At 60.3% G+C, this 12,332-nt stretch overlaps 1 protein-coding gene across 2 annotated transcripts in view; it reads left to right on the forward strand.

The window, feature by feature from the left end:
* The window catches only part of EFNA2 (ephrin A2), a 65,223-nt gene extending 60,740 nt beyond the window's left edge, over positions 1-4,483 (forward strand). For both annotated transcript variants that reach the window (XM_063403367.1, XM_063403368.1), the window contains exons 3-4: positions 260-325; positions 1,630-4,483. In XM_063403367.1, coding sequence (XP_063259437.1) covers positions 260-325; positions 1,630-1,751 — 188 coding nt within the window. In that variant the 3' untranslated portion in view covers positions 1,752-4,483. The remainder of the gene's footprint in view (positions 1-259; positions 326-1,629) is intronic.
* The last annotated feature ends 7,849 nt before the right edge of the window (positions 4,484-12,332 follow it).

A 12,332-nucleotide genomic window follows, 5' to 3' on the forward strand; every position in this document is an offset into this window, starting at 1 on the left:
AATTAAAAAAAAAAAAAAAAAAAAGAGAAAATTAAATTAAAATGAAATCTCTTTATATATAAAAATAATTAAAATTAAAAATCTTTTTCTCTATATATAAAATAATCCCATTTTCTCATCCTGAGAGGAAGTATCACGCTGATAATTACTACAATTCCTCCCCTCCTCCCAATGTTTATTATTTTTATTCAGATCCTTGACCCTTGTTTTGCCACACAACCCCAAACTCACCCCCTCTGTCCCCTTTTCCCCCCCGCAGCCGCGTCCCCCCCGAACACGGTGGACAGGCCCTGCCTGAAGCTGAAGGTTTATGTTCGGCCAACAAGTAAGTGAGAGGTTTGGGGGGTCCCTGGGGGGGTCCCCACGTCCTGCCCCATGGGTTGGGGACAAGTGGTGGCCTTTGGGTGGTGACAGCAATGAGGACAGGGCCCCTCAGCTCTGCTGGAGTCATCTCAGCACTGTCCAGACAGAGAGATAGGGGAAAAAAAATAAAAATTAATAACAATAATCATCCCTGCTCAGTGGCTACTTTTCCGACTCGCATAAATCAGCCATTTAAAAAAACAAATTAATAATTTTCTTCTCTCCTGTTAACGTGTAATTAGCAAATGGCAGCGGCTCTCCCCGGGGACAGCGGAATGTCACCGGGTAACCGATGGCTCTCGCCTCCCTTCCTTTGGTGGCTTTAAAATAAAACCCAGCATAACGGAACCGTCTGTAAAAACTCATCATGTTCCGTTCAGGGAAAAAAAAAAATCTCTCCCGATATTATTTTTTAGGATTTTTAATAATATTGGGATTTTGTTCTGTCTTGTGGAGAAGGGAAGGGGGAGAGAGGCTGGGCCTGGGGGATGGTGGGGGGTCCCTGAGGGGGCACCCCTGGCCTTGGGATGGGTCTGGAAACTTCATCCGGACACGAGGGACCCTCCGGAATTTGGGGGGACGGGGGGATCAGGGGGGTGGAGTGTTGGAGCATCCCCAGGCAGGACCAGACTGCTTTTCCTGCCTCCAGATCCATAAAAATCCATAATCCAGAGACAAACTGGAGCGAGCTGAGCCCCAGGAGTGGCCACAGGGGGTCCTGTGTGTCCCCCTTGTGTCACCCGTGTGTCCCCCGTGTGTCCCCGGTGTGTCCCCCGTGTGTCCCCCGTGTGTCCCCTCGTATCCCCCGCGTGTCCCCTCGTGTGTCCCCCGCGTGTCCCCCGTGTGTCCCCCGTGTGTCCCCCGTGTGCTCCGGGCTGCCCTGGCCGGGTGTGACCCTGCCCCAAGCGGGTCCACCCCCGGCCAAACCCCGGGGACAATGCCACCAGCCTGTGACACACGTGGCGGGTACAACGCTCCGTAATCCCGGGAGAAGGGCAGGAACCGGAGCGCCCTGTGCCCTCCCCGCCCTGGGGAGGGACCTCGGCGTTCCCGCGCTGCCCATCCCCGCGGGGATGTCCCCGTGTCGCGTCCCGGGGGTGGCAGCTGCTCTTTTGGGGACGCTGCGATTTGGAGAAGTGCCCAACTCTGGGAATGCCGCCAGATCCCAATCCCGGGGTGCCGAGAGCATCCCCGCGCCCCCGCTTCCAGCCTGGATCGCAGCCACCCCTGCGGCTCACCCGCGCTCTGTTCCTTCCTTTTCCACAGACGATTCCCTGTACGAATCCCCGGAGCCCATTTTCACCAGCAACAACTCCTGCTGCAGCCTCAGGGTGCCGCCGGCGGCGCTGGCGGTGGTGCCGGTGGTCTGGACGCTCCTGGGCTCGTAGCACCGACACCGGGAGCGGCTCCGCGGGGCGGGATCGGCCCGGGGACGGATCCCGCCCGCCCCGGATCGCCTGGACGGTGCCCAGGGAGGGTCGGTGCTGCTCGGCGAGGATGCTGTCGCCGCCTGAAGTCCCCGCCGTGGCGCGGCCGTCCCGCCGGGAGCGGTGCCGGGCTGTCCCCGGGGATGGATCCCGATTCCCATCCCCGCGCTGCGGCTGTCCCGGTGGGGCGTTGCTTTTTACATTTCTAGACCAAATACAGAGTCCTCGTCCGTCTGGTTTTTGGTTTTTTTTTTTTGAGTTTTTTTGGTTTGTTTTTTCTTAAAGAAAAAAATATTTTTATTTTTATTTGCTGAGTTGTTCCCGTCGGGTCCTCCTGGTGCCAGACTGACCCGCACAGGCCGGGCTCGGGTCCCTGCTGAGCCCTCACGGCAGAGCCACCGGCAGCACCGGACACAGCGGCGGTGCCACCGGCCCCGTGGGCACGGACTCCTCCCCAGGACGTCACGGAGCCGGACCCGCCACCCCCGGGCACCCCCGGGCACCCCCGGGCACCCCCGGACACCTCCGGGCACGGGGGCCAGGACGGACACAGCCCCCTCTGAGCGCCTGGGGTGTCACCCTGTCCCCTCCGCTCGTGCCATGGATGTCACCGCCGTCCCCGTGGGACACCGGGGTGGCTCCGTGAGCGGCCGAGGAAACTGGATGGAGCCAAGGAGAGCACCAGGGACAGCTGGCGTGGGGACACCGGGATGGACACTGGGATGGCCGGCATGGAGGGCAGCGGGAGTGGTCAGCTGAGACGGGGAGCACCGAGGACGGCCGGCACGGAGAGAGCACCGGGGACGTGTGGCCAGTGCCGGGAGCACCGAGGACGTGTGGCCAGCACCGGGAGCACCGAGGACGTGTGGCCAGTGCCGGGAGCACCGAGGACGGCCAGCATGGAGAGCAGGGAGTGGTCAGTGTGGAGAGCACCGGGCACGGGGAGCAGCAGGAACGGCCAGCACCGGGAGCACCGGCACAGAGAGCACCGGGGACAGCTGGCACTCACCACGACTGGCACTGGGAGCACTGGGAAGGGCTGGCACTGCCCGTGGCCAGCACTGGGAAGGCTGGGAGTGGCTGGCTGGCACTGGGAGCACTGGGAAAGGCTGGCACTGCCCGTGGCCGGCACTGGGAAGGCTGGGAGTGGTCGGCTGGCACTGGGAGCACTGGGAAGGGCTGGCACTGCCCGTGGCGGGCACTGGGAGCATTGGGAAGGGCTGGCACTGCCCATGGCCGGCACTGGGAGCACTGGGAAGGGCTGGCACTGCCCGTGACCGGCACTGGGAAGGCCGGGAGTGGCCGGCTGGCACTGGGAGCACTGGGAAAGGCTGGCACTGCCAGTGGCCGGCACTGGGAGCACTGGGAAGGGCCGGCACTGCCCGTGGCCGGCACTGGGAAGGCCGGGAGTGGCCGGCTGGCACAGGGAGCACCGGCGGGCGCTGGGAGCCGGCAGGCCGGGCTCGCCGAGCCGTGGGCAGCGCTCCGAGGGCTCCGACGGGAGGAGTTTGTGCTGTGGATTTTCCTTCTCCGCCCTGCTCCGTGTCCCCCCGATGCCTTGGGGGTACAGGAGCCCCCATGGGGGGCCGGTGGCTGCCTGTGGGACCTTCCTGGTGCTCCCCTATTGCCCCCCGACGTTCTGGGTCTAGGCTTGGGGATTTTTCCCCTTTTCCTTTGCATTAATAAATAAATCCCCCCCCAACCCCTCAATCCGAGGTCAGCCCTGACCCCAGGGGTGGCAGATCCCCAGGGAGGGGTCACCCCGCAGCCCTGGGGTGTGACCCCTCCTCGCCTTAAATCTGGGGCTGTCCCACCTTGGGGGGGTCCTGTGCCCCCTCCCCTATTCCCAGGGGGGTCGGTGGTCCCAGGGGGTGCCAGAGATGGGCTCAGACCTGGCTGGAGCCCCCCAATTCCGAGTGGACCCCAGCCCTTCCTGCAACGGGGGCCGGGGGGGCTCCGTCCCTGTACATACAGCGCTATACTGTGAGCGGTTTTTTTTATGTATTGTTGAGAATGGATTTTATGGAAGGGTTTATCTTATTTTTATTTTATTTTTATTTTTTAGACTAGGAAGCTGGAATCTTGCAATAAGCTCATCTCGACCATCCAAAAAAAAAAAAAAAAAAAAAAAAAAAAGAAACGGGAAAAAAAAAAGACAAAAAAAAGAAAATTACCCAAAAAAATTTAAAAAAAGATAATTGAAAAAAAAAATTCACATTCCCTGCCGTCCCTGTCCCTGTCCCGTGTGTCCAGACCAGGTCGTGGTTCCCGAAGGTGACAAAAGCATTGTGTTTATGGGGGGGGGATGCGGGGGGCACCCGCCGGGCTCCGCCGCGGAGCCGGCAGCCCCCGCCTGGCCTTCGGTCTGTGTTTTATATATATATAGATTATATATATAAATATCTATATTGTGTACAGCGACTGTGGGAGAGTGGAAGGACGGAGGCGGCAGCGGGGCCGGCGCTGGGGGAGGGCCGGGGGTCCCCTGGGGCAGCCCCCCCTGCCCTGGCGCTGTCCCCGTGCCGGTCCCCGCCGCGCCTCGCTCCGTCCTTCGACATTTCCGCTTTCGTCCTCGACGTCGTGCTGATGGTAACCGGATTTCTCACCCCTCCCTCTCCCCTCCCCGTTTGGATTCTGTATTTTTTTATAATAAAATGCAAATAAATGTCGTGTGAGGCCCTTGCTTTGAGGAATCACTTCTCCCTCTCTGTGTGTCCACTCTTGGGGGGGTCCAGGGGGTCTCTCCTTGCTCCCTGTGCAGCCCCTTCCCCTTGGTACCCCAGGGCTCTGCAGCCAGACCTCTCCTCTGGGTGGTGTGTTAATTACGGGAAGGATTTAATTGCCCTGTTAATTAATAATAATGGATATTAAATTAATTAATATGAAATTGTTGATAGTACTTAATTACAGGAGGCGAGGCTGCCTGGTGGGTGGGCGCTCAGGGCTGGCAGCTCCCGCAGCCCCGGCTCCTCACCTGCCACTGCCTCAGTTTCCCCAGGAGTGAGACACCAACAGGTGACATCCTGGCAGGCCACCAAAGCCACCACAGGCTGCTCTGAGGTGACATCAGGAGCGTCCTCTACCTCTGCTCTTTTTTTACTTAAATCCCAAATTTTTTCGTAGCGGCCCGCGCTCCTTCCCTGGCATTTTGTGCCCATTCCAGCATAATTAGCAGCAATAGGAACAACCCGCTGGTAATTAATTGAGGCTCCCACAGCTGATCCGAGCTCTGAAGTTTTGCCACCAGAGGGTGAAAGACTTAATTTTGCTTTTTAATAAGGGCCGTGTGTGTGCCAGGAGCGGGAGCGATGCCACCCACTGCCGGGGACGTGGGTGCCACACACACCCCGTGCTCCGTCAGAGGGAACCACCAGGGAAAGAGCCTGGCAGGGATTGACCAAAAAGTGAATTTTTAGACCCGCTCAGGAGGTTTTTTTAGACCCGGCTCATGACTTTTTTAAGGCTGAGAGTTGGAAATAGGGAGGTAAAAATAGCGAAGGGGCAAGCGCGAGGCTGAGACTGATGGTGGTTGGTAATTAATGAATGGAGCCGTGGGGCTTTAGGGCCTGAATGGATCATTCTGAGCCCGTCTCTGGTACGGAGGCGCCGAGGTTTGATGGTGATGGAGAGCTGGGCTGGGCCTGGATCTGCTCCGTGTGCTGGGTCCTGTTGGGCTGCGGGATCCCCGTCACAGCATGACTGGAGCTGAGTCATTCCAAGGAAAAACTGGGGCTGGTTCCGTGGGATCAGGGTGGGAGATGCTCCCCACCTGCTCCAGAGCAAAGGCACCGTGACCCCCGGGCACCCCGAGCCCCCGTGGTGGTCCTGAGTGCCCCATTCCATCTCTGCTCCCGCTGCTCCTTGCTCCCTTTCAGCATTTCAGCATTAATTGGGGTTTTTTTCATTTAATCCCCTGGAGGCAGCGGGTGCTCCGTGCTCCGCTGGCCCGTGGAATATCCCGTGGTGTGACATTCCAGCACGGGGGGTGCAGCTCGCCCGGTGCTCCGGTCCAGGTTTGTACCATGAGGAGGCTCAGGACGGTCCCCAGTTCCCTCCCTCCCCTGGTCCTCACTCCAGGGACGTTCTGCCAGGCCCTGCTGGGCTTTCCAGAGGGATTTTCCCACTTTGTGCCTCACAAGTGCCTGTTCCAGCAGGAATGCCTCCGTGGCTCGGGGCAACCATGGCCACTGTGTGCCACGGGAGGGGTCACCACAAGGCCGAGCACTCCCCAGGGCTGCTCGAGGAACATCCTGGGATAAAAATCAATTTTTCTCCTGCATCCAGCTTGAATTTGCTCCCTTGAGATGAATCCCCAGTGGCCAGGCTGTCCCCTTGGCACCCTGTGTCCCCCATGGCCTTGTGCCTTCGCTGGGGCTGGCGGGAGCTGCAGGGCTCCTGGACAGAGCTGGCCACTGAGATTGGCCCAGTGGCCACCGAGGCTGGCACAGTGGCCACTGAGATTGGCAGTGGCCACTGAGATCTGCACAGTGGCCACCGAGTGGGCACAGTGGCCACCGAGGCGGGCACAGTGGCCACTGAGATTGGCACAGTGGCCACCGAGTGGGCACAGTGGCCACTGAGATTGGCAGTGGCCACTGAGATCTGCACAGTGGCCACCGAGTGGGCACAGTGGCCACCGAGGCGGGCACAGTGGCCACTGAGATTGGCACAGTGGCCACCGAGATTGGCACAGTGGCCATTGAGATTGGCACAGTGGCCACTGAGATTGGCACAGTGGCCACCTAGGCGTGCACAGTGGCCACCAGCCCCCTCCAAGCACTGCAGCAGGTCTCACCCCTGCGTGCCCCAGCCCCGTCCCACGCAGGGCTCCTCCACACCCCGCGGCCCCGTGCGCTCCCCGCGGGCTCACCGGCACCTCCCAGGCTCCGTCCCGTCCCTCCGGCAGCTCCGGCGGCGGCTCCTGCCCCGGCTCCGGCTCGCAGGGGGACGCGGGGTGTCCCTCCCGGGCTGGTGTCCCCTCCCGGGGCTGTGTCCCCTCCGGGGCTGTGTCCCCTCCGGGGCTGTGTCCCCTCCGGCTGTCCCCTCCCCGCCTCCCCGGCCATCCCTCTCCTCCCATCCTCATCTCCCGATAGGTACGAGCGGCACAGAAGCGCTCCTGGAACGAGCTGTGAAACACCTGGAGCATCCCAGAGCGGGGGATGATTTATGGGAACGCCGCGGGAGAGGAGAGCGGGAGGCGAGGAGAGAGCACCGGCTCCGCTGCTGCCTCCCGGGGAACCGGCATGCGGGGCCGTGCGGTGACAATCGGGGCAGGCAGGTGACAACCCGCGGCTCTTTGTGGCCGTGGATTCGCAGGAGCCGGCACAGCCGGGGGTGGAATTGTGCTGGGCCGCTCGCTCCGCGCAGTCCGCAGGGCAGGAAATGGAACTTTTCCGGCCACTGGATATTGGGTTTTGTTCAGCTGTTAATTCCCCCCACCCCGGGGAGAGGAGGGGGCGGTGGTGAAGGGGTTGGAGGGGTTTTGCTGCAGCCCCCCCGTCCGTGGAGGATTCCTGGGAATCATGGAATCAGCAGATCCCAGAATGGTTTGGGTGGGAAGGGACCTTAAAGCCCGGCTCATTCCACCCCTGCCATGAGCAGGGACATCCCCCACTGTCCCAGGTCGCTCCAACCTGGCCTTGGGCGCTTCCAGGGATGGTGCAGCCGCAGCTTCTCGAGGAAATCCATCCCGGTGCCTCCCAGGATTTCTTCCCGGTACCCCCAGCTGCGATGGGTGAGGACACCTCGGGAGGTCACTCACCCACCCCCAGCCCACCTTCCCCTCTCCTTTTCCCCCTCTCCAAGCCCTGTTCGGCCGGACCCGCACCGGCACCGCGGCCCCGGAGCTCTGCCGGGGGAGCGATTTCTCCCCCAGGCACGGAGCGAGCATCCATTCCCCTCGGAGCTCCTCTCCCGCAAGGTAACCGGCATTATATCCGGCCCAATTGCTCCAGCATGATCCTCCTGAATGTTGCACAGCATGTACACGGCGTCTTATGGAAAATACATGCCCCTGGGTGAGCCTTTTAATAGCGCCGGCTCCTGCCCGGGGGGCGGGGGGGCCACGGCGCTGCCGAGGAATGATTGAAAAGTTGGGGCTCGCCGTAGGAAACCCCCCGCTGCGGGGAACAACGTGTTTTCATTCCCCTACCAGGTAACAAATGAAAAGAATTGCCATGAATGCTAATGGAGAGGGGAGCAGGACGCCGCTGCGGAGGCTGCCGGGGCTGGAGGTGGGGGTGAGGTGGGCACGGGTGGGGTGGGGGTCTCCCATCTCCCCGGGAATGTGGGAGATGCTGGAGAATCCCGGGTTTGTGGGTTGGAGCTGATGGAAAATATTCAATATTCTCTGGCAGGGGGGCTGATGGGTGCTGCAGGGGGGATGCTTTGGGGTGCTGGACCAAAATCACTTCTTTTTGCAACAAAATGCAGCTGAGGGAATGTGTTGGTTCCAGAAATTCCCCCTGGTGAGCTCCAATCCTTGCGGTCATCCCGGTTTTGTCGCCTGGAACTGGTCCTGCCATGGATGGCACCGCCCTGGCACGGGGCTGGTGGGGGCTACGGGGGGGATGCTCTGACCCTGCACCAAAATCACTTCTTTTTGCAACAAAACACAGCTGAGAGAACGCGTAAATCCCTGAAATTCCCCTTGAGGGATCTCCCATCCCGGTGAGGACCCCGGTTTTGCAGGCTGGAGCCGATCATGCCATGGCAAACACACCCTGACACGGGACTGGTGGGTGCTCCGGGGAGGATACTCTGACGCTGCACCAAAATCACTTCTTTTTGCAACAAAATGCATCTGGGGGAGCGCATAAATCCCCAAAATCCCCATCTTTCAACCCCAAGGAGCCTGTCCCCGTGTCACAGCCGAGGTGCCATTGAGCTGGTGAAGAGCTGAGCTGTTTGTCACCAGAGCCGGGCTGGGAAGCGGGAGGGTAAACACGGATGAACAGCCTTCACCCGCTCCGGTAAATATTTTATATCCCACACCAAGAAAAGACACTCCTATTTAAATGATTTATCAAGGAAGATCATGTAGAGGTTTCCATAAAATATGTAGGGCTCCTAATCCCGACATCATCAAGCCAAGAGGACCGGAATCATTTATTACCTTCCCAACAGCCGCGCGGCTGCGGGGACACGACTGACAAATAAAAGTGTGTTTACAGCTTTTGGGCTCCTCTGGGGAGAGGTAAATCACGGCGGGGGTGGGAAGGGGAAAGAGAGAGGGAAATGAAGGGGTGATTCTCGCCCCTGAGGGCGGTGTGGGGCTGGGGGTGCCGGTGTGGGGTGTCCCGGTGTCCCCCATGGTGGCTGTCACACGCTGGGGGCAGCAATGCTCGTTCTCTGGTGGGGTTTATGGGGTGGGCACTGCTTGTGAACCCCTCAGGGGTGCCCAGATGTGCCCAGATGTTGGTGCACGTTGAGAGTGTGCCGTGCTCTGTGCTGGGATCGGCCATCAGGGGTGGGACACCTGCAGATTCGGGATGGGACCTGCGGGGATGTCACACCTGGGGCTGTTTCCACTCCATAGTTGGGGTCCTGAGGGGTGGACACCAGGCATGAACCCCTCTGGGGTGCCCAGATGTGCCCAGATGTTGGTGCACATCAGGTGTGTGTTGTGCTCTGTGATGGGATCGGCCATCAGGGGTGGGACACCTGCAGATTTGGGATGGGACCTGCAGGGATGTCACACCTGGGGCTGTTGTTGAGCCCAGGTTTCCACTCCACAGATGGGATCCTGAGGCACAAACCCCTCTGGGATGCCCAGATGTGCCCAGATGTCCTGCAGGCTGCAGCTGGACCAGGATCAGCCACCTGGGATGGGTTTTCCATGGGCACCAGCAGGGTCAGGATGGGACCCTCAGGGATCCAGCCTGTCCCCCCTCGGAGCCGGTGCCCACCCCGTGCTCCCACTCCCAGCACTGCATCCTCTGGATCCGTTTATTGAGAATTTCCCTCCATCCAATCGTCTGCCACTTCATGGTCCCATCAGTGCATCCTTTTGGGTCCATTTATTGAGAATTTCGCATCTCCTCAACCTTTTAGGTCCATTTAGGAGGGATTTTCCCCCTTCCTCTGCCACATGATGATCTCATCTCCCCACCTATTTTTTACCCATTTAATCGAGGTTTTTCCTCCATCTCCCCAACATCTTAGGTGAATTTTAGTGGGATTTTCCCCCATCCTCTGCCACTCGATGATCCAATCCTTTTAGGTCCATTTATTGACAATCTCCCCAACACTTTGCACCCATTTATTGATTATTTCCCCCCATCCTCTGCCACTCAACCACCCCATCCTTTTTTAATCTATTTCCCCCCATCTCCCCACTTCCCCCCGTGAACCTTTTGCACCCATCGATCACCGATTACCCCCCATCCTCTACCCACCGCCCACCCTCTCCCCGCACCTTTTGGCTCCAATACCGAGGTTTTTCCCCTCGGTTCGGTGCCACCGCGTCCCCGCCGGGTTCCGGGGCACCCCGAGCCGGGCCGGGGGCTGTGGCAGCGGCGGCGATTTTGGCCGATTTGGCATTCAGCGGCTGGAGCGCAGCCGTGGGGCCGGCGCCGCGTTATTAAGGGATTAGCAGGTTGTCTTGGCGCTCAATTGTAGATAAGTGCCGCGGTTTGTATTATCTTTTCACGCTGCACCGCGAAGGATGACAAAGAGACAACATGGGTGTCATGGCCTTCAGCATATCATTAAGGGTAATTTGTCTTGCGGGGAGGGGGAGGCGAAGGGAGAGGGAGGGAGAGGAGGCGAGGGAGGACAGGGAAAGGCAGCCTGGGAGGAGAGAGGGGATTAAAAACTAAGAGGGGAGATTAGGAGTGAAATGGGAACTGTATGGAGAGTCAGCCAGGCGGGGAGAGGCCACGGCCGGGGAGGGGACGGCCGGGAGGGGTGGGGGGGTCACCCTGGGACCGGCTCCGGTGCCGGGGGGCTCGAGGAAAAGCGGGGCTGGGGTAGAGGAGGCAGGAGGGGGTGGGGGCTGCACAGACCCTCCCTTTTCTCCCGCACAGAGGAGCCCAAATCCCTGCCCAGCCTCTGCCATGTGCATTAATCTAGAGCAAGGAGACGGCTCCAGCCGGGGGGTGGGACACACCCCAGGGAATGCGGGGAATCCAGGGAATCACCTCCTCTCCATCACCGACCGAGCAGCGCCATCAGCGCCGGGGCTTCGGGGGCACAGCGGGCGCGGTGGCAGCTCCGCGGTGTCACCTGCTCCTGGTGCCACCCCACTCCTCGGTGTAACTCGGTTGTAACCCCACTCCTCGGTGTAACTCGGTTGTAACCCCACTTCCCGCAGCCTCCCCACCCCCCTGTGCCCCACGGCAGCAGCCGCTCCCCCCTCGCCGAGCTCCAGAAGGTGAAGAAGTCAAAGGAGGAGCAGCAAGAGGAATTCTCGAAGCCCCGGGCCCGGTTCGCTCGATCGATCAATCAATCAATCAATAAATCAATCCATAAAGAGCACAGGAGTGGGAATCGATCAGTCGGGGAGATGGCGTTTCGTGGGAATGGGGATGGGAATGGGAATGGGAATGGGAATGGGAATGGGAATGGGAATGGGAATGGGAATGGGAATGGGAATGGGAATGGGAGTGGGAATGGAAACGGGAATGGGCTCCTGGGGACAGTCAGACAGAACCGCTGCTGCCACCGAGGAGAAGCCCCGCAGTGGCAGCTCCCGCTCGCCCCGTGCCCCTTCCCAAAAAACTCGGGGGAGGCAAATCCCTGCGGGGCACAGCTGGATCGGGAGGGACGCAGCCATTCCAGGGGCGAGGGATACCCGGGATACCCGGGATATCCGGATACCCGGGATACCTGAATACCCGGGATACCTGGATACCCGGGCTGTGACCGCCCGGGTGCCACCGCCCTGCCCCGACCTCTCCCTCCGTTGCAGAGCCCGGGTCTCCGGGGGCTGGGCACCGGGATCCTCCTGCACCCCCTCCCTCCCTCCCTCCCCTCCCCTTCTGATAATCCTATTTTTGAACCAGGGGATTAGGATCAATACTTCACTCCTAATGCTGTGGTAATACAGTGTTACACCGCCAGCGCCAGTTCCCTGCTGAAACACTTAAGGTAGTTTAAACCCATTTGTGCCGGGGAGTGCCGTGAATCCACAACGAGCTCCTCGCCCGGCCGAGCTGAGGCGGGTGCCAGCCTGGGGCTGTTCCTGGTGGCCCAGGAAGCCCAGGAGGCTCCTGCACCCCGAAAGGGCCACGCTGGGGCTGGGCAGGGGCTGTGGGCCCCTCACGGTGGGCACAGCATCCCCCTGGTCCTGGGGATGCTGCCGATCCCAACGAGCCTCCCACAGGGATCCCTCGTGGAAGGATCCCTCGTGCCCTGGTGGCTCCCCGAATTCTGAGTGCCCGCGGCTCTGCCCTGGGTTCTGGGTGTCCCCAGCTCCGCATTGTCCCAGCTCTGGGTGTCCCCAGCTCTGTCCCCTCAGCAGCCCCGGGCCCGAGGGATCCTGTCCATCCTCTGCTCCAAATTGGCCGAGGGGTTTGAGCAGCTCCCCGGGAGCAGAAACCA

Source organism: Prinia subflava, chromosome 8, assembly GCF_021018805.1.
Source record: "Prinia subflava isolate CZ2003 ecotype Zambia chromosome 8, Cam_Psub_1.2, whole genome shotgun sequence".
Classification (NCBI taxonomy): Eukaryota; Metazoa; Chordata; class Aves; order Passeriformes; family Cisticolidae; genus Prinia; species Prinia subflava.